The sequence below is a fragment of the Aethalodelphis obliquidens genome, unplaced genomic scaffold (genome assembly GCF_003676395.1).
Source record: "Aethalodelphis obliquidens isolate GAN/ISIS:26980383/991018 unplaced genomic scaffold, ASM367639v1 scaffold2, whole genome shotgun sequence".
Classification (NCBI taxonomy): Eukaryota; Metazoa; Chordata; class Mammalia; order Artiodactyla; family Delphinidae; genus Aethalodelphis; species Aethalodelphis obliquidens.
The window spans coordinates 28,350,302-28,372,556 of NW_020837946.1; the positions used below are offsets into that span (position 1 = coordinate 28,350,302).

The 22,255-nt window shown below is 40.3% G+C and overlaps 2 protein-coding genes across 5 annotated transcripts in view; one reads left to right on the forward strand and one right to left on the reverse strand.

The window, feature by feature from the left end:
* Positions 1-22,255, forward strand: part of METTL21A (methyltransferase 21A, HSPA lysine) — a 54,345-nt gene that overhangs the window by 309 nt on the left and 31,781 nt on the right. For 2 of the 4 annotated variants that reach the window (XR_003436344.1, XR_003436345.1), the window contains exons 2-3: positions 480-659; positions 2,228-2,339. Coding sequence is in view for 2 of the 4 variants with exons in the window: in XM_027123091.1 (XP_026978892.1) it covers positions 513-659; positions 2,228-2,339; positions 10,881-11,278 (657 nt within the window). In the remaining 2 variants the exon portion in view is untranslated. Of the gene's footprint in view, positions 1-80; positions 660-2,227; positions 2,340-10,880; positions 11,573-22,255 lie in introns of those variants that run through there. The other 2 variants (XM_027123091.1, XM_027123099.1) reach the window with 2 other exon arrangements.
* The window catches only part of CREB1 (cAMP responsive element binding protein 1), a 57,065-nt gene continuing 52,710 nt past the window's right edge, over positions 17,901-22,255 (reverse strand). The window contains exon 10 of the transcript XR_003436291.1: positions 17,901-22,246. The gene's annotated coding sequence lies outside the window, so the exon portion shown is untranslated. The remainder of the gene's footprint in view (positions 22,247-22,255) is intronic.

Genomic DNA, 22,255 nt, shown 5'->3' on the forward strand with positions numbered 1-22,255 from the left:
CAGCCGGTGTTGTAAAGCAGGATAATCATACCGTTAACCCCCCAGTTTAAGTTTAGGTTCGAGTCCGTGGTGGTCGCAATTGAACGCACCGATTTAGAGGGAGTGAGGGAAGAACAAAACACGAAAAAATGCCCTGCAGACCGCAGCGGGTTGCAGCCGCAGTCCACGCGGGCCTGGGCAGTTTAGGAAGCGGTACTTTCTCTGCGGCCCCCGGCTGTCACCTGCGCCTCGCTCACTCTTACCACGCTGCAAATTCCCTGAGTGGTTACAGCTGAGTGCATAGCCATCCCGCACCTTTGGCATGAATTCCCAGCGAAATCTCACTTCCCAGGAGAGCCAGGCAAAAGGAATTAGACAAAGGCTTCCCGCAACCCCGTTTGTTTTGAACTTGTAAAACGGCCTTAAGAAGCATTTGGAGCTACTAGAGAGAGAATGCATTTTCTGGCTAGAACCTCACTCAGGATTCTTTTGCCTCACAGCTTTGAGCGAGCAGAGAGCTGGGCGCGGGCGAGATGGCCCTGGTGCCCTATGAAGAGACCGCGGAAAAGGGGCTGCAGAGATTTCACAAGCCTCTTGCCACCTTCTCCTTGGCAAACCACACGATACAGATCCGGCAGGACTGGAAGCAACTGGGAGTCGCAGCGGTGGTTTGGGACGCGGTAAGTTAGCCCCGGGGGCCTCTTAGCATCAGCCATTGATTATAAGACTGGTCTCTATTTTTAAAAAGTAACAGCTTTATTGGGTTGTAATTCATATACCGTACATTTCACCTATTTAAAGTGTGTGTGTGTTTTTTTTAAGTAAGTTCAGAGTGGTGCAACTATCTATCACTACTCAATTTTAATACATTGCATCACTCCACCCCTTCCAAAAAAAAAGTCCTATCCATTAGAATCACTTCCCTGCTCCCTCCCCACCAAATAGATTGCATTTTAAGGGTGAATGAAGAAAACTGAAAGAAATTAAATGACTTACCAGTAATTTACCCAGCACAGAAGAGGGAAGACTGGGGCCCCTAGCTGTTTTGGACAATTATTCAGTTAGTTTTTAAGTTTAATATTGCACAAAGAATATTGTAAACTGACAAAGCCAAAAATGAAGATCATGTGTTTTCTTTAAGTTTTCCATAGTTGTAATGATCAAAAATTATACTATAATTGCTGCTTTACTTTTTTCTCTCCCAGCACTGTTTTTTCAGCTGCTTGTGCCAGAGACTTGCCCTAAGCATCTAGCCACACCTGGGATTCGGTGGGAGCTCAGTGAATGTTGGATAAATGATTGGTGCAGATACAATTTTACAATCTTAATATTGTATCAGGGGTGTTAGAGAAACACTTAGGAATAAAAGTCTTGATATATCGTAATGCAGTAATACCACTTCTAGGAATCTAGTCCAGGGTAACTACAAGAAAAGTTTTCTCAGAAAGAGTAATAAAGATACATAACAGCGAGGAATGGGCGAATCTCCTACATTCTCACCAAGAAGAGGAATTGCTAAGTATGCTAATAGTATGTGGCCATGAAGAACAAATTATATTTTAAAATTACGTTATATGCTAATAGTATGTGGCCATGAAGAACAAATTATATTTTAAAATCACGTTAACAGTATACAGTGATTTATAGAGTTATATGCAAATGCTAACTCACACATCAAGTCCAAACCTTTGGCTAAAACTTCCCTTTTGATGCCCAGCTTCTCTGGGGTGACGAGCGTTAGGGATGCAGGAGAGTAGGAGAGAGGGAGGAAACTCCAGGAGCCTTGGTGCTGCTCTGCTTTTTCCCTTTGGTTGTGGCCTTGCTGACTTGAACTTGGTTTAGGAACTAGACATTCCTTTAAGCAGAATCACAGAGACTGTTCATGTCAGCTCTACCAGAGTGATTTTATAAACCTTGAGTGTAAAAATGCTGTGACACAGTAAGAAGTTAGCCTTCCCAGATTCAGCAGGATCCTATCCTGGGTGGTCAGTGTCACTGACCACTGCTGTCCCCCGTAAGGGCCTCTGGTGGGGCCTGGGGCAGCTGTTCTGGGGAGCTCGGTGTCTGTGCTTGCTCCAGGTGACCTCCCAGCAGCAGCTGAGTTCCTGTGTGAGCTGTTACACTGGGAATTGAACCTTGCGGTGGGAGGGGGGTATGTGATGTCTTCTTGGAGTATGTAGCCTGCTTGAAACCCTTCAGGCCCTAAAGCGCTTGTTGACCTAAATTGTCATGCTGTGTTTTGACTCAGGCTATCATTCTGGCCACATATCTGGAGATGGGAGCTGTGGAGCTCAGGGGCTGCTCTGCCGTGGAGCTGGGTGCTGGCACGGGGCTGGTGGGCATGGTGGCTGCCCTGCTGGGTGAGTGTGACTCATGGCTCACTCCTGTGTGAGTGGAACTCATGGAGGGGCACCTTTTCCTGACTCAGAGCTCATTGTTAGTTTCCCTCTTACCGTGTTCCTTTTTTCCCCCTGTACTTATTATGAGTCACAGGCCAACTGCAGTGCTCTCAACTCCAGGAAGGCTAATTCCTTCTCCCTCTCTCATCCTATTATTTATACTTCTCACGGGAGATTGCTTTGCCCACTTCACTTCTGTGATGCCCATAATATGAGCTTAAGGCAACTGAGTTCAAAGAGAATTATCTTATTTGTGTACATAGCTTTTTACTGTTTAGGTGCTGTCTCTGTACTCTCGGATTTAACTCTAGGAGATCGGGAGAGCAGATAGTCTGTTACTTCATTGCTGAGGAAGCTTTGCTAGTTTTTTTCTTTTAGGGAGGGCTGGCCCCCCCTGCAGTTTGTACTGACATCTATTAAACAGTGTGCAGTTCTGAAATGATACCAAGGTTTGTCGTTTTTTGCTTGGCATACAGACATTAGTTTAGGCCTAGAGTATTTTTAAGCTTCATTTCTATTTTATAATTCATTGATGACTCTTTTCTACAACTTCCTGCTCATACACTTCAAGCTGTGCCTTGATTGGATAGACCAGCCTCTGAGATACAATGTATAATATTCCTCACTTCAGTGTTGTCACCTGGAGCGCTTGTTAAAATGCAGTTTCTGCTTCTGTAGGTCTGGGGTGGGGCCTGAGAGCCTGCATTTCTAACAAGCTCCCAGGTGATGATGATGATGCCGTAACTGCTGGTCCTCAGACCACACTTGGGTGGTCAGGATCTAGAGTTCCATGAAGTGTGTACAGGTACTTGAGCACCCACTAAAGCCCCGCTTTTGTCCTGTCCTTTTTCTGGTAACATATCTTTTTCAGTATTCCTTTCTCTGTTTAGATTGTGCCTCCTGGGATTTGATGGGGAGCATGGGCAGGAGTGATGGGTGGACGTGTGAACATAGAAACTGATGCAGGTCCATCTGTCTGACACCACAGCACTTTCAGCCACTGAGGAGGCCCTAGCCGATACACCACCTTTTGATCTCCTCAGGTTGACCTTATATCGTCCCCGTGTATGTTAGGTATATTTTTAATTTTCATTTTTCCAGTGAAGCTGGGATTCCGGGAGATTAAGCCACTTTCTGAAGTCCTGGTCAATGGTGACCTGAGACTCAAACCAGGCTTGTCAGACACAGAGGCCCAGGTTCGTTTCTTTCCATGGCACTAAGTCCCGTCTCTGTGACGTTTGAGAGGACTTAGCTGGAAGGGGAAATGAGGTTTCTTCTGTCTCCCCCGAGAACAGGGTCTCCTCACTGCTGTCGAGACAGCAGAGCGTGGTGACCTGCAAAGGGTTAGAGGCCCACTTGGCTCTGACCTTTTTTGTTTCAATTTAATTTTATCAAAGCATAGTTGGTTCGCAGTGCCGTGCCCACTTCTGCTGCATAGCAAGGCGACCCAGCCATGCATACACGCATTTTCTGTTACGGTCCATCACAGGATGCTGAATACAGTTAGCTCCCTGTGCTACACAGTAGGACTCTGCTGTCCATCCATTCCACATACAATAGTTTGGCATCTGCCAATCCCAAACTCCCAATACTTTCTTCCCCACCACCATGCCCTCAAATCCCCCAACCACAAGTCCACTCTCTGCAGGCTCTGACCACCTTTAATTCTTACTAGCTATGTCACCTTGGGCAAGTTGCTGAATCTCTAAACTTCAGTTTCCCAATAAACTGGGGATAATAACCATAGTGACTGACCAACAAGGATCAAATGAGAGCATGCATAGAAATCTGTTAGCTCGCTGACTGGCCCAAAGTAAATGCTCAGCAAGTGTTCTCTGCATTTTCATTTCTGATCTAGAAATCTGGATCTGTGGGCTTGGGAAAGCCAGCATAAGGTTCTTCAAAGACCATCACAGAGCGAAGGACTAGTTAATTGTTGCCACAAAAGATGGGGACTTTGGGAGGGGAGAGAACAGCAGAATGGCAGACGGTGTTCTTGTGGTTGCCCCAAAGCAGAATTAATTGCTCCCTTATTTCTCTTCCCCACAGCGCTCGGTGTTCTCCGCCCCAGCTCTGTCACATTTCACTTTAGGCAGTTGTTTCATGTGTCTGTCTCTCCTGGCAGGCTGAGGCTCCTGAGGAATGGGGCCATGTCTCATTCTGTGTGTCCTTGGCCCTAGTACAGCAGCTGGCACACAGTAGATACCCAAATAGTTCTGGAATAAGAGATGAACTAGAAAATCATGAAAATTACTGTTTCTGTTATAAAAATGATAAAACTCTATTACAAAAATAGCCCTAGAAGCAGTCTAAAAAAAAGGAAAAACCCACCAAAGATTCTGCTTATTCATGACTTTGCAACATAATTACCATTAGCATTTTGGTATATTTCCTCCTATTCTTTTCTCCATCCGTATTTTAATCATAGTTATAATCGTGATTCCATACGTGTACCTATGTGTGTGCGTGTATATTTTCACACATATATGATGTTTCATTTAACATGTCATGCACATTTCTCTGTGCTATGGCATGCTTTTCATGCTCATTATTTGTGGCTACAAAGTATTAGGCTGGAGAAATTTTGATGCTGAAACCTAAGAGTAAGAAAAAGTTAATCTCTTTAAAACGGAAACAGAACTAGAATAGGTAGTGCTTTGGAAATGTCAGAAAGAGGTTGATTGTTCCCCTTTTTTTGCTGTACGCGGGCCTCTCGCTGCTGTGGCCTCTCCTGTTGCGGAGCACAGGCTCCGGACGCACAGGCTCAGCGGCCATGGCTCACGGGCCCAGCTGCTCCGCGGCATGTGGGATCCTCCAGGACCGGGGCACGAACCCGTGTCCCTTGCATCGGCAGGCGGACTCTCAACCACTGTGCCACCAGGGAAGCCCTGATTGTTCCCCTTTTTAAGCTATTTTCATTTTTTGTAACCTTACTCATTGATTCCCGACTCTGGGGAACACCCACGGCGTGCCTGTCATGATTTTAGAGCAGCAGGTCACTGCTCTCAGGAAGCATCCATTCTGACTCTAACTGGAGCGAGAGGGGGGAAAAGACAAATTACATTAAAAAGCCTCCCCCTGGGCTTCCCTGGTGGCGCAGTGGTTGAGAGTCTGCCTGCGGATGCAGGGGACACGGGTTCGTGCCCCAGTTCGGGAAGATCCCACATGCCACGGAGTGGCTGGGCCCGTGAGCCATGGCCACTGAGCCTGCGTGTCCAGAGCCTGTGCTGCGCGACAGGAGAGGCCACAACAGTGAGAGGCCCGCATACCGCAAAAAAATTTAAAAAAATAAAATAAAATAAAAAGCCTCCCCCTCAAATGGTCAGTGATATGCAGACTGTTAATCTAGGGTGATGAGATTTTCTTGTTAAAAGAAAAAACAGCTGCTAATTCCTGGGCGGTTCCTGTGTTCTGGGTGTTGTGTCTTTATGGCCTTCATCCTCACCACAACCCGGCATAGTAGGTCTACTTGGAGCTCTTTTCAAAGTGGCGAAATGGAGGCTTAATAGATGTCAAGTAACTTGCCCAAGGTCACAAGCTAATGGATTGTGGAGTTAGAATTTGAATCCAATTCTGACTCTCAAATCCTGGTTCTTCGTTTAAAAACCTCTTCAGCCTTTATACTACTTGAAAACTATTCTTAAGAAAAAAAAAATCACATCTTTAAGACAGGGTTCTGTAAGTTGGGTTGGGGTCAGGAATCTGGATTTTAAAAGCTTCCCAGGCGATTTGATGCCCAACCAAGTCTAAGGACCGCTGTCTTAAATATAATGCTCAGCAAGAAATTGTCTTTTAGGGGCTTCCCTGGTGGCGCAGTGGTTGAGAGTCCGCCTGGGGACACGGGTTCGTGCCCTGGTAATTCCAGTGCAAGTCTCCACTGAACTTTCAACGTGTACGTTTAAATGAAAGCTGTTGATGTCTCTACGTGGCTATTTGTCAGCGCGTGTTTAAACTTGAACTCTAATTCCCTTTCCAAACTTGTCCTTTCTCTTTTGTTCTGTTAGCATCACTATCCAAGTAGTCACTCAGGCCAACTCCTTGACCTGCCCTCCCTGCTGCCCACCCGGCCCTTGAGCCCTGCTGGGTCTTTTAACTATTTCTTGATTCCATTTCTCCCTTTCCATTCCCGCTGTCTGGCTGGAGTGCTCATCATCTCTTGCAAGATTCTATCCACATTCCCACCTGACCTTTCTACCTCTGTCTTATCAAACCCACTTTTCCCAACAGCTGTCAGGGTGGCCCATGTAAAACGCAGAAGTGATGGGGTGACCCTGTGCCTTCCCATTGCCTGCAGGCCAAATCCCAGGCTTCTTAGTGAGGCTCTGTAATCTCACTTTGCTGACTTTCTCAGCACAATTGCACTGAGTGAAGTTCCAGTGACACATACCCTGCCTCTGGCCTGTCCCTTCTGCCTTGAATTCCCCTCTTCACCTCTTTCCTCTGGTTAATGCCGCATCTTTCAAGTGTAAACTCAGATTTCCTTTCCTTCCGAAATCTTTCTTCGACCTCTGCTCCTCTCGAAGCATTTTTCCTTTGTGACCACATAATTTCCTAGCACACCCATGTTCCTATATTTTACTCCCTACACTGCTTCATAATTACATTTATCTCTCTCATGAGACTCTCAGTTCCTAGAGGGCAAGGACTTTCTTACCCATCTCTGTATCTTTAGCGCACGCTCTGTGCTCCAACATTTGAATAAATTAAGGCATTGCTTACAAAACTAAAAACTAAAAGTAATGACAAATGTTTACATGTACTTTTTCCATTACCAAGTGAGTGACAGCAGGCTATGTTGTCTTATTGGGTCAGTTTCCATTAGTTTTTCATGAACTAAATATTGTCTCATCTCCCTCCTTACCCAGCATAAATCTCACAGGCAGTCATTTTATTACCATCTTCACGTACCATCAATACCCTGCACTTCCTTGCTTCATCCTCTTCACTGGGCTCAAAACAAGGTTACGTGCAGCTCTCCACTTGTTCCAGGCCTGCACCCAGGTAGCTGAATGTGGCTGGAGGAAACAGACTACTTCTGGGTCTCATTTTAAATGCCTGGTCAGGACCCTCTGGGGGGCTCTTCGTGCTGCTGAGGAGTCCAGCTCTGCTCACTCTCTGCTGACCTCCAGTCCTCCTTTCTCCACTTTCACTCTGAGCTGATGACATTTCTCCTTATTTTACTGAGAAGATTGAAGCAATCAAGAGAACTTCTGTAACGTCCCGGCACTGTCTCTAACCACCCCCTGCGTCTGCATCCACCGTCTGCCTTTGTTCCTGATGCTGTATGCAGGTGGACTGTGTCTCCTCTCCGGGGCCAGCCCTCTCTTGCCTGTTCAAGGGTGTTGTTCTGGTGGTTCTCTTTCCTGCATTATCACTTTTCCCTCTTTCTACCTGATCATTCTAATCAGCATACAAACTTGCTGTTATTCCTCCCATCCAAAAAGTAAAAAATAAAACTTAATAAGTGGCTGATTATAGTTCTGTAGCAGGAAATGTATAAGTTGACCCTGGAATATCTTGTCATACCAGATAGCAAGGAAGCTATCGAGGATGACTGGGTTTGTGTCAAAAGTCCATTGGCAAAAGATAGACAATTTGAACATCGATAATGATGATGGCATGGATTTAAATACATCAGATATGTTTAATGCATAGTTCATGATACAACAACACTAAAGTAAACCCAATCTGTCATCTTTGGAGGATACTTAGAAACCAACTCTTTGAAATCTGGGTTATAAAAGGGGAGAGAGCAAAATTTATCCCGCCTTTCCTATTCAAACAATTCCTCTACAAAATGAATAACCAAGTAGGAATTGAAAGAAGCTTACTCAACAAATAAATGCAAAACGAATCTAATAAATTAAGGATCTGGGCATTGAGTATTTGTGGTTGCTCACATCACAAAAATAGAGCCTACCAGCTATTACATCTTCTTGATGAAAAATACCACCACCACCTCTGAAATACTCTTGTTCAAAAAATCAGACTCAACTCAAACAAATTTACAGGAGATACAGAGCACAGAGGAACATGTCAAACTATACAGATGGCATAATCAGCCAAATCTAAATTGTGGGAAACTACAGGACAGATGATTTGTTTCTTCCCTAAATTGCAGGAGAAAAATAAATAAATAAATAAATAAATAAATACAGGAAACTGATAGATTAAAAGAAACTTAACACATCCTGCATACCCTTCACCCAAATAAACAAAAACTCCTAAAACAAAACCACAGGCAAGATGATAATATTCTGTGAGCTGAATATTTGGGTGGTAAAAATCGAGTAACTAGGGCTTCCCTGGTGGTGCAGTGGTTGAGAGTCCGCCTGCTGATGCAGGGGACACGGGTTCGTGCCCTGGTCTGGGAAGATCCCACGTGCCGCGGAGCGGCTGGGCCCGTGAGCCATGGCCGCTGAGCCTGCACATCCGGAGCCTGTGCTCCACAACGGGAGAGGCCACAACAGTGAGAGGCCCGCGTAAAAAAAAAAAAAACAAAAACCTAAGTCAGATCACTAGTACTTCTGCTCAGCACTCTCCAGTGGCTTCCCATCTCACTCAGAAAAAGCCAGAGCCTTTTTGGAACTTAACCTGTGAACCCCAGCTGCTCTGCCTCCCTCCGGTTACTTCTTTAACCTGTTACTTCTCTCATTTGTCTCCTCCTGCTTTATCCCTCCTTCCAGCCCCTCTGGCCTCCTCCTTGCCTGCCCCTATAGGCCTTTGCACTTGCTCTTCTACTTGCTAGGAATGTTCTTCCCCCTGATATGTATTCGGTTATTCCTTCACCTAAGTCACCTTCTCAGTGAGGCCTTCCCTTTCTACCCAACTCTCTTACTTCCTGATGTTTTATGTCTCTCTTTCCTGCTTTATTTTTTTCCTTAGTGTGTATCTCCAACTAACATACTAGATACCCTACTTTTAAAAACACCTCTTGCTGCCTATCTCCTCACTTGAATGTAAGTTCTATGAGGGTAGGGGTTTTTCTCCCATGCTGTTGGTAGACACTTGGATGTTTGTAGAATTGATGGACATTATGGGGAATGGTCAACTGACATTAAGATCCTACTGAAACTCCTGGAACACCTGGCAGGTTAGAAGTAGCCTCAGAAATCCCTGAGACAGGAGTTAGAGGAGGTCTCCATCTAAGAGCTATTAACAGGAACACTGAGGTGACATGCACAAGACCAGATCACTCCAGTATTCCTAACAGAGTGCTCTGTAGACTGTCAGGAAATCCAGAGGTAAAGTTCTAAGTTAAACCAGGAAAAGGCTGTCTGTGATTTATGTTATCAGGAGAGATGAAAAGTATCACTGAATTTTGCTCATTGGGCAGCACTCTGTCTAGCAACAAACGGTCAGAGTGGTAGGTGCATGCATCTAACAACGTGCACATTTTCATAGTATCCCACTCAGGACTGAGTCAGATGTCAAACTGAATTACATACTGTCCTAATGTTACATGTCAAGATAAGAAACATTCAGTATAAGCTGCCACTGAAATGGTCTGGGATCCTCTTGGGGATTACCCATGAAGATTACAGACTGAAGGATGCAGATGAGAAATAATTTTAGGAAAGAGTGAAACATAATTTTTAAGTTTCAGAATTTATGGGGTCAAAACCAAGCAGGATTACATGTACTATAGTGTTACTGCAATGTAGATGAGGTATGTCAGGGCTGACCTTATGTGGTGGCTTCTCCTGAAGGATACCTACCAGTTCAGACTTCTCTCGGTCATATTGGTTCAAAGAGTTGGATCTCTTGGTTCATGGTAAACAACCCTCAAGAAACAGATTAATAAAATATTGCCTCATTCATTTTACACATCGCACGTAGAAACTTAGCACATAGAGAACATTACCTCACATTTTAACCTACAGTACTTTAATACAATCTAGTAATTTCTAACTACTATTTTTCAATAATTATATATGAATTGCATGAATACATATAGATGGTCTGCTTCATGACAGCATAAGGAGAGGAAGACTGAGATTTCTTAGTAGCCAGTTAATCTTTTCCTTGATTCTTTTTAAAGCTTTAGCCCCAGAAAGGAACCTTGCCCGGTTTATGGTATCTTGGCATCCTCATAATCGTTGGCTCCCAGATTTTTCATCTTTGGACTCCATTTTACCCTGAGGCCTACTGACTTAAAGATGGTGACCTAATGAATGAAGTATAATGGTAGATACCTGTGAAGGGTGGGCCACTTCTGTCTGCACAATTCAGAAGCATCAGCTAGCTTATCACCTGTATTTAATAGGCATAACTTCAGCAAACAGCAAGTGTGTCATAGAGGCAAACCAAGTTTCACTTTTACCTACAGGCAGTAGAGAAGGAGCATCTGGCCATGGTTCTGACATGTCACAGCTCTCCACAAAGGCATCATATTGTGTCTATGAGGTGGAATATTTAGAGACACTCACCCCGCTGTTTAAGTTGATCCCTCTACCTGTTAGTTGTACTGATGTGTGCATTACTTTCTGTCCCATGTTCTAGGTGCTCATGTGACTATCACGGATCGAAAAGTAGCATTAGAGTTTCTTAAATCAAATGTTCAAGCCAACTTACCTCCCCATATCCAGCCCAGAGCTGTTGTTAAGGAGCTGACTTGGGGACAGAATTTGGGGAGTTTTTCACCTGGAGAATTTGACCTGATACTTGGAGCTGATATCATATATTTAGAAGAAACATTCACAGATCTTCTTCAAACATTGGAACATCTCTGTAGCAACCACTCTGTGATTCTTTTAGCTTGCCGAATTCGCTATGAACGGGATCACAACTTCTTAGCGATGCTTGAGAGGCAATTTACTGTGAGGAAGGTTCACTATGATCCTGAAAAAGATGTACATATTTACAAAGCACAGAGGAGAAGCCTGAGGGAGGACTTATAGTTGGCTATAATTTATAAGAATGTTGTCACTGAGTGTGTCAATTAAGGTCTTAGACTGGGAATATAACCATATGTAATGAAATGGCTTACTGTACAAAGAGTCTAATCAAAGGTTCTCAAAAGGCAAAGCAAATGTGCAGTTTTAAAACAAAGCACTTTGTCCCATTGCTGTGACTTTTTAGTTACGTTTTACTCACTCTGAAATTCAATTAACATTAAAGGAAAGTGTGCAATTTTGGTTTATGTTGTTTCTGTATCCCATACTGCTCCCTCTCAATAAACAATTTTCACTGGTGCTGTGATGAAGGGTTGGTATAAAGGCATCTTCAAAGCAGTGAGCTTGTTTTGGTGAGGCTAGATCCTGCAAATCATTTAAAACACATTGTAAGACATACGTTTTCTAATTTTCTGAGTATAAAACAAGAGGTTTGGGCTTCCCTGGTGGCACAGTGGTTGAGAGTCCGCCTGCCGATGCAGGGGACACGGGTTCGTGCCCCGGTCCGGGAAGATCCCACATGCTGCGGAGCTGCTGGGCCCGTGAGCCATGGCTGCTGGGCCTGCGCGTCTGGAGCCTGTGCTCCGCAACAGGAGAGCCCACGACAGTGAGAGGCCCGCGTACTGCAAGAAAAAAAACCACAAAAAAACCAAAAAAACAAATGAGGTTTAATGGACATTCCCTGAGCTGTTAATACTCTTGAAATCTTTTGTCTACTGCATTTAGATCTTAAATACTTTTGCTTGTTTGAGATTAGGATGTGAGTTTTCTAAAGTCTCACATGCTTTCTGGCGTAATTTCGGATTTAGGTATATAAACAAAGGTGTAAGTCAAAATAAAAGTTTAGTTACTTTTTGATAGCACCTAAAATCTTGGACCTCTATGTGCTGGGAATAGGTTATCTTCAAATCAAAAGCTATAGTTTCTCCCTTCAGCTCTACCCTTTGTCAAATGTTGTTTTTGTATTTCTTTCCTAGCCTTTCCCTGCCTCCTTATACTGCATAGGATGACAATAAAAAAAAGTTTTAAACCTCATCCCGCCATGGGAGGTTAGCTCCCCAAGTATAATCTCCATCTGTATTGTACTGGTAATTGCTTATTCAATGTCTGTGCTCCCCAGAAGACTGTGAGCTTCTTGAGGGTCAGAATGCTTCTGCCCCTTTCATTATAGCCTCCCCAGTATCTAGTATATCATAACCAAATATTTGTTGATTGAAAAAGATACATTACATTTAGAGGGTATTGATCTCTGGGTTAATTGATTGCTACATTGTTTTATGATTATCTTTGATAGACTTTGTGAAGTCACACACATACCCTGCCCTTTTTTCACAATGTAAAAGCTTAAACAACAGCTTAAACAGATTAAGATCCAAAGAATATTATAACTTCAGTATGGTATTTGGTACTAGAGATAGATTTCCTTCGTAAACCCTTAGAAACAAGACCTCCTCCCTCTTAACCTTTTAGTGAATATTTTGGATGTGGAAACACCAAATACTTTGTTTTCTACACATATTTTAAATAGAGGTTTGGCTTTAATAAAGATGAATTTAAAGTTCTGAGATTGTGATGTACCAGTTCAACCCAATTCTGATAAATGCACATGAAATTGAAATATCCACAGCTTACTGAATCCATAAAATGCCAGTACTGCACCATAGGCATGGAAGGTCTTTTAACAAAAGTAAAATGAAGGCCCTGCTATATCAACAACACTATAATGAAAGACTAATCCCATCTAGGTATGATATTAGAAATGAAGATACTAATTGGAATTCAGCTGCTTTCCTTTAACATCCCTGACTTTGGAGAGAGGTATTAGAATGTCTTGGGGTGTCCATGGAGTGGGCGGGGAGCCTGGATGCTTTACCAAGTGAAGGAAGCAGTGATCGGCTTCTTCTACATTTTCATAAAACAGTAAGACTCAGAAAAGGTTGAAGGTAATTCTTTCCCCTTGGCCTACAAATAGAAGAAGAGGTGAGAAAAATTCAGCAGAAACAGCTTGGTTGTCTAAGTGAAAATCAAATGATTTTTTCCTGGCTTTGAGTTCAAAATGTGGCCACAGGTCCAGTTCCCTAGGGAAATAGACTCAGAGGTGAAGGTTAAGGTGCAGAACGTTTAAATGAGAATGCTTTCGAGAGCGACACCTCTGACGGAGTAAAAGTAGCAGGACTGGGAAAGAGGAAGAAATTGGGTTGGGATGCGGTCAGGAAAGTCCTCAGCGGAATTCAGAGCTGAGGTGGCCGGAAGCTGGGTATTGAGGCAGGCGGTGGGACTTACATCCTTGTGTCGTCAGTCATTGGATGCAAGGAGCTGAACCTTGGGGTGAAGACAACACCTGAGAGACTCAGCTGAGAGCCATCAGCCACGAACATTCCCAGAAGCTGGGAGATGAGTGCTTCAGGGATGTGTGTGTGGGGATGGGGACGTGAGACTATATCTGGATATTGTAGCGCATTGTCCACTATAGATGTCAGTGAAGTTGTGACACTTAGGAGAAAAGGATTAATTTATCCCATAAATGTGCATTTTAAGTGTGCTTGTTTTGTCTTCAAGTTAAGGATAGAAATCTAGTCTCTGGACCTACTGTACGAAGCCTTGATCCTCACATTGCTCAGTTTCTTCAAACTGTTATGCAGTTAACTTAGCCAGTGGGTACCAGTAACTTTCTTCCCAGTTAAAATCAAATACCATGGCCAAGATGCTAAGTTAAAATATACATCAGATTCTTAGAACTAAAACTACAAAGTACGCTGTTGTCTTCTAAGTAGTTACCTCTTAAGGGTATCTTGCTTTAGTTCATGATAGAACCATCTGAATCCATGGTACCATCTTCAGATAGCTTCTAGCGCTACATTTATTCTTTTATACTAAAGGATCAGAATTATAATCAATCAAAATACTTTATTTAAGTGAACTGAACACTAGATTGAAAACTGAGGGCAGAGTAACATTGTCTGAAATGTTTCATCTTACCAGTTTATGCTCCAATAAGACAAGGCCCGTACCTCATATTTATATTTCAAGTGTTAACAGTGACCTCTTCATAAAGGGAGTTCAATAAACATATACTCATGAAAAATACAGATTCCTTTACAGATCAGTTACCTTATTAAATTGCCTATTCTCAGGGATATCAAAATGTAAAGCGTATTCTCAGTAACAAAATTGTTATGAACTTATATAAAAGATTCACTTCCAACATCATTTGTTTAATCTCTATGCTTTTATAGTGGTTGATAGAAGCATTTTCAGTCACTTTTGAAATCAAGAAACAAAAATAACAGTTTAAGACACCTTTAAAAAAATTCACTCTATTTTTTTATTGTTTTGGCTGCACCACCGGCTTGTGGGATCTTAGTTCCCTGACCATGAATCGAACCCCCACCCTCGGCGATGAAAGTGCAGTCTTAAACCACTGGACCGCCGGGGAATTCCAACAATTTAAGATACTTTTAAAAATCACTTTTTCATGTACCAGTATTGGTTAGAGGTCCTAGATATAGTTGGTGAAACAGACGTGTGATTTATTTTAGTGTCAGAGAAAGTCGTAATTTTTCTGCTCCCCAGAACCTCTACCAAGACAGAAGTAGCATTTTCAAGTTCTTTCACAAGAATGAGGTGAGACACTACAGTGAGTATTATTTCCCTGTTGTGGGAAACTGGAGACCTGGGCTCTCTTAGCACTGACGTGAACTGCAGAAAAAGCAGGGCAGTCCTCAGGGTCTTTTTTTTGCACTTTAAAAATTGAGGATTTGTTAGCTCAGAAGTTTCTGCTCTAAAAATCATGTTATGCTTTTCTTTCTACAACCAGAGAAGGGTTAAAATTTAACACTAGAAAGTATGGCATACTGAAAAATTGTTTCCTAGCTGAGAACAACTGTTACTCAGGGAGATTAGAAGGGAAAACAGTATAACAGAGTTGAGAAAAGGAAGGGCCAGCTTTCTTTTTCATAACTTTGTGTAAGGCTGGTTCTGCTACTTCTATTTTTTTTCATATAATATATATATGAAGAGAGAGACTATGAAGTTTAACATAAAAAAAACTAACCAACATGACATTTTTATTAATTTAGCAGATTAATACTGCTTAGGAAACCACCTCCAAATATGAAGAAAACCATACTTAATAAGTTTCCACTTTTCAGCATCTATCCTGGAGATATACTAACTTGTATATATCTATACTAACTTGTATATATATTAACAGTCAGCAGTTTCAAGCAACCTGAATGTCCACAAAAGAGGGTATTGGTTAAATAAACTATGCTGTATCTATACAATGGAATACTTCACACCTGTTAAACTGAGGTAGATATACATATAGTGAAATACAACTATTGCCAAGATACATTCAGTGGAAAAAAAGCACCATTTATATAAAAAAGGGAGAGGGAGAAGAGAAAAGACATTTACATTTGTGTGTATATGCACAGATTGTCACTAAAAGGATACACAAACTCACCCATTTGTACTGTTTAGTTTTTTTTCCAAATATACATATTACTTAAACTAAGTTAAAAAATATGAGGACATTATCAAGAAAGTGAAAAGAAAACTTACAGGATGGGAGAAAATATTTGCAAATCATATTATCTGTTAAGGGTCTAATAAGCAGAGTATATGCGGAACTCATAAGACTCAACAACAAAAAAACCATTAAAAACTGAGCAATGAACTTGGACACTTCTCCAAAGTATACAAATTGCCAACAAACACATGAAAAGATGCTCAATATCGTTAGTCATTAAGGAATTACAAATCAAAACCCCAATGAGATACCACTTCACATCCATGAGGATGGCTTTACTATTTTTCTTTTAAAAAGCAAAATAACAAGCGTTGGCCAGGATGTAGAGAAATTGGAACACTCATACATCACTGGTGGGAATGTAAAATGGTACAGCCAATGAGGCAGTTTGGCAGTTCCTCAAAAAGTTAAACAGAATTATCATATGACCCAGCAATTCCACTCCTAGATGTATACCCCAAAGAATTGAAAACAGAGACCCAGAGCAAAAAACTTGCACATGACATGGAAATAACTGCAACGTATAACAGATGAACAGATAAATTGTGGCATATACCTACACTGGAATACTACTCAGACATAAACAGGAATGAAGTACTGATAAATGCATGATTATGTGTAATATCCAGAATTGGTGAGTCTACAGAAAGACTGGTGGTTGCCAAGGGCTGGAGGAGAAAATTGAGAGTGACTCTTTACCGAGTACAGCGTTTCATTTCGGAGTGATGAAAATGTTTTGGAACTAGATATAGGTGGTAGTAATACAACATTACGAATGCACTAAACGCCACTAATTGTTCACTTTAAAATGATAAATTTTGTTATGTGCATTGCACCTCAATCATAAAAATTACATTCAAATGCCTGGAAATTGCCTTTCCTCTTCACTTGTTAGGCCCTCATTAGAATTCTAAGCCCCAGTTTGGTCAATATACTTAAGAAAGTTGTCGAGAAATTAAAATGCAGTGAGGGGAAGGATAATACTGATTAAGGCAGGGCTTTTCTGGGTTTTTGCGTTTAGTGGATAATGGCAGCATCTGCAAGACGGAGAAGAACCAGCCAAAGGAAGAAGAGATTTACAGCAGTAATTAAAAGTTCAGTTTGGACCTATTGTTTTGCAATCAGAGTAGAAATGACAAATGAGTCTGGAATTCAAGGCGAAAATTGTATAAACGTGTTGGAATTGTTTCCTTGGCTGTGTGTCTTAGAGCGTCTTGAGGACAGGAACTTCTGTGTCCAGAAGTATGTTCTCAACAGGTACGTATTTGTGAAATGAGCAAGTGACAGCAGAGATATGGGTGGAGAGAAGATAGGCACTCTTTGCTTTTACTGGCGGTCCAAGCACCTGAACACGGTTTGCAAGGAGGGTCAATACAGGTCCCAGTTTGCTCAGCACAATCCTGGTTTACACCTCACCCTTTCACTCTCAAAAATGTCTATTTGTACAATAAATTACGTGTTACTCTTTGTAGAAGAAAAAAAAAGGAATACAATTCATGTAATTCCTTCAATACAATGGCAGAGATAACAGGCTTAATAAACATCGCAATTAAAAAAATTCCTTTAGAACGCAACTGCTTATTTTCAGAAATTGAATCAATAGTACAGGAGAGAATCTTTTATTCTTGTGCTTTAAGCAAAGAGCAGATTAACCATATCTCCTCTCCTTTCCTTCCATTTTATGGTCACAGAACTTGAGAATTACAAGGGGAGCCAGGAAGTCATCTGTCCTTATCAGTTCTTCCAATGCAAAGATGCGTTTTATGACATTAGAGACAGCTGGCCATATGTCTCCTCCCATTGGTCGTCTCAACAGGGGAGTAACATCTCCAGATCTTCAAATAGGCACTGTTTAATCTTACTGAAAAAAGAAATCTTGTGCTAAAAACTAGGAATACAGTGAAATTAAGTAACTAAAGATATGTTCTTGTTGCTTGAGTTAGTTTTCTGTTGCTGTGCACCACAAGCTTGTGATATATTCTAGCATAACTTTTGCCCTTTAACAAAAGTAATAAACCAAGTCCACAAAATACAGCTTGACACAACTAGTGAAAAACACAATGTAGAGATCCCATCCCAAAAAAGAGACTTCCGGAGTTTTTAAAAGCATGTTTATGTGACTGCACATAAATGTTTGTGTAAAAAGGGTATTATGACAGTTGATACCACAAAGATTACAGTAAGAAAAAGCACTTTATGACAATATTTCACAAATTCACAAGGATCACTTTAATATACAAAGCAATTGCTACCATTCTGAACACAAAGCAGCTAATATGTACATAGTGTTAATAAAATCCATTATAGCTCAGTACATTTTTCTTTTTACACAGATAAAGCACAAAAAGATTTAGGTAAAAAAAATTAAAACAGGGATGTTTCTAGATTGTAGGGAATTTTATTAGAAATGTATTTCCCTCACTATAGTTACTTATTTAGTATTCAACTCCAATAGCAACATCAGAGTTAAAAATCAATACCCTGTTTTGTGCTGATAGTTTTGGGGGGAGGTATTCTTTACCCCAATCCTCAAGCAAAAACCAAAAAAATAAAAACAAAACCAAAACCAAAAACCCAAACAAACATCTTTCTCTCTAGAAACTTCCCTGATTATTTTGCTTCTAAAGTTTCAAGTGATACAGCTAGGTTAGAAATAATTCCTCTTCTTGGGGGGGATGACAACTGACGTGACAAATCAGTAGGGGATTTTACATGGAAAACGGCAAACTAGCACTCTTCTTTGCCATCCTAACCTATACTCACAGAAAAATGTTGACGAATTATTTCCCACTTTTAATATAAATAATTTTATTACATACACAAATTGGAGTGGCACCTGGATAAAAATACAATGTCTATAAAGCATATACCAATTCAATTTTAAAAAAATAAGAAAATAAAACCTCCCAAACACAACGATAGATCATTTCACTCAGCCAACTAACGTAAGATCATTATCTGCAGGGATTGTCTTCCTTCCCTACCAATTTTTTAACTACTTTAGATTTACTCTCACATCTCTGAGATGCTCCTCAGACACAAGCTTAGAAATGCCATACTTCTGTAGGCAAGTATTAAATAATGCCTCTATAAAGTAGGTAAAATTTGAATTTCCTACTGTATGACCCTTTCAAAAAGACATTTCCTGAAGACTGTTCATTTTCCTTTTACTTGCTGGTGAGAATAACTCAAAATGTATCGTGTTTTACCCAGCTAGGACCTGTGTGCACAGTACCAGAATGCAGACAGGTCAATATTTTCTCTCTGTGCTAAACAACTCAGCCTGTTTATAATATCAAATTGCTTCACAGGCTTTGTTCTATTTTTTTTCCTATTTTAATTTTTTTAAAAAATAAATTTCAAGCTAAAACACCTGAAATATAATCCCTCCATTCAAACGTTATCTGGTCCCTCTTAAAGTTTGCCCCCTGAGGACACATACAAAGGCTTAAGTTACATTCACTAATCAATAAGAACTTATCATAAGCAGATGAGACAGATGGAACTTCAGCACCCTGTTTGATTTATTTGAAATTCTTCCATACTGACTCAGCTTCATGATATGTTCAACCCCTCAGGGATTAGTGCCTCTCTTAGCCGTTGATTTTAGAAAGTCAAGGAAACCAGTTCCTAGTACATACAGTGACTGTGCAGTCAACTTAAAAAAGTCAACATATCAACATTAAAAGTATTCAAAATGTATGTAAGCCATCCAACAAAAAGTTCTAGTTGTGCTTTGTACAACTGAGTGAACAAATTTATACCACAATTCTTCACCTACAGGCTTACTTAAGCATACCTCACTTTTCCCCTCCTCATCTGAAATCAGTCAAATGTGATGTTAACAAAGACAATTTAAAGTGAAAAAATTTAATCAAATTAATACATGTGTTCTCCATGATAATAATGATTAATTGCCTTGAGAAGTCTTTTACTGTTCTAGGCAAATTCAAGGATATCTTGGGATTCTATAAACAGTATTAATGTTGGGGTGTGGACAGTCTTAAAATTGGAAATAAATATTTATTCACTTGAGTTGCTTTTCCTTCTATCTTTATCCATGATGAAAGACAATAAGATAGGGTTTGAACCCATCTTTTAATTAACTGGGCTAGTCTAATCTAATTTCCTGATATTTTTCTTTTACAGCATTTATAAGGCTAGCCTTTAGGTGTTAAAATATTTTAATCAATGAAAAAAGCTGCCATAAAAAAAGCCACATGATTTGAAGAGAGGAGAAAGACATAAAAAGTCAGATGACAATTAATTGATGAGGGAATTTCTCAAGTTTGCTAATACCCAAACAGGGTCATTTTTAAAAGTGCAAGTTACACCAAACATTTACAAAGAATATAATGTAAAAATAATCCAAATAAATATACAACTTTTGTATTAAGTCAATGGGAAACAATATACCAACAGCTTTCAGGGTTACAATGGCAACAAATAAAGCCTCTTGGAAAAACTGAAAAGGTGTGTTAACAGTTGTCTCTAAAACCCACTTTAATTCAAAATCTTAACTTTAAGATATTAGCCTTATTTTAATCCTGCAAAATTAAGCAGGCTTCTGATCTTCAAAATAAAGAGAACAATATATGCTGATAGCTGACTACAGCTGATCACAGAACTAAAAACATTAAAAATGAAATCTAGATTGAAGTCACTTAAAGTAAGTAAAAGCATCCTGGTTTAAACAAACTTGTTTCTTCCTAAGCCTTTGTATGATTCCACATGTCACCCCAAATGGTCAAAAGGATCAGGGATTAGGCCTGAGAGACAGAGATAAACTTCAGCCAGATGACTTCTGATCGGACAGCCTGCCTGACTGGCATTGTGCTTTCAGATACTAGCACTGCTGCTGACTTGCCATCAAGATACATTTTCTGACAAAAATCCCTGCTCAAATGAAAACACCAAAAATTCTCCCCCAGGATGATTTTTGAAAAATCAGTGGTACCTTTTAGAAGCTATCTTCAAAATGTTCTTACCACTGTTATAGCTGCCAGAGACAAAGCACAAAAACCAAATACTTTTTTGTGGGGGGGTGGGGGTGGTGGTGGTTCAAGTGACTAGTAACATATTTAAAAGTATCAAGCCAAAGAAAACTGACAATTAAAAAAAACCAGGAGATTAAAAAACATCAATCATGAGTGCTGGGGTAATTCAGTCCAAGAAACTACCAAAAGTGATGCAATAAAATACACAAAAATGTAAAATTTCATCTGACCTCAGTATACTATAATACTCAGCATTCCTGACTTAAGAGCTCTCAGAGCTTCAGATTATATACTGTATGTATATATATATATATATATGTACACATATATTATACAAATGCCATTCCCCCCCCCGCCAGGAATATCTAAATCAACAGAGCACCTATGACAATATTATGGTTGCCAATATGGTACTTGAGTTTGAAAAATGAACTTAAAAATTACATCTGATATCAATTTTTAATAATGTGAACACATTGGATCTAGCCCTTTCTAAACCACTTTTCAGTTAAACACTATCAAAGCTTGAAAACTCATAAGAGCAATATATAAAAAATAAACCCCTCCCACTTCATTTTTATTAGAGTTAATCTGTCCTATAGATAAAAGTGCCACATGGCCCTATATTTGCAAAGTGAGCAATACCAAACTTGCTATTTTCTAGGCAAATCAGTAGCATATGTACAGATTCCTATGATGACATTTTTATTCCCTTTTGGCCAATGAAGAGAAAAAACATAATGTGGCCACATGTTATTGGCTATAAGATTTTTAAAAATTATGCTGTTTTCTTAACAAAGATTCTCAAAGTTGCATGCTTAAAAACAAACACCTTTTTCCCAATTCTCTTAAAAAAAAGTTTGCTCAAAATATGCTTAATTTCTATCTGTATAAACTGAAATCTTCAAATCTCTCCAAGGGTCTAAACAGATTTAGCAACAGAATACATTTCTTACCTCACCATTAAGTAACTGACTTCAAACCAGTGCAATCAGTCTTTTATAACTTATAAATGCAGCCAGCTAATATGGATGTGACTTGCCTTGATTTATCAGGGACTAAGAGGACCACCAACTTTCTAATTAAATAGAAAGCCTCACCTTTTGAAAACATTTAACTTGCTAAATACTAGGCAATTTTCATTTATAAAGCTTATGACTTTTAAAATGTTCAGGTCTGACATTCTGCCTCAAAGAAAGACTTCTAGTTTGTGAACAGATTTGTGATTTTGCTTGGTTTCTATTAAACCAGTTTTGGAAAATGACACATCTATGCAGGTATACAAATAATTTTTACACTATAACTTTCCCCATTAGCTCAGCAGGATAAACAACAAAATTTACAGTCGTTTGAAAGCCTTCTTGAGAATCTGGCGAACTGTCCAGATATAAGACTACATCACTCAATTCTTAGAATGGTGCTCCTTCATAAACTCTGTTCATCCTTGAAAAA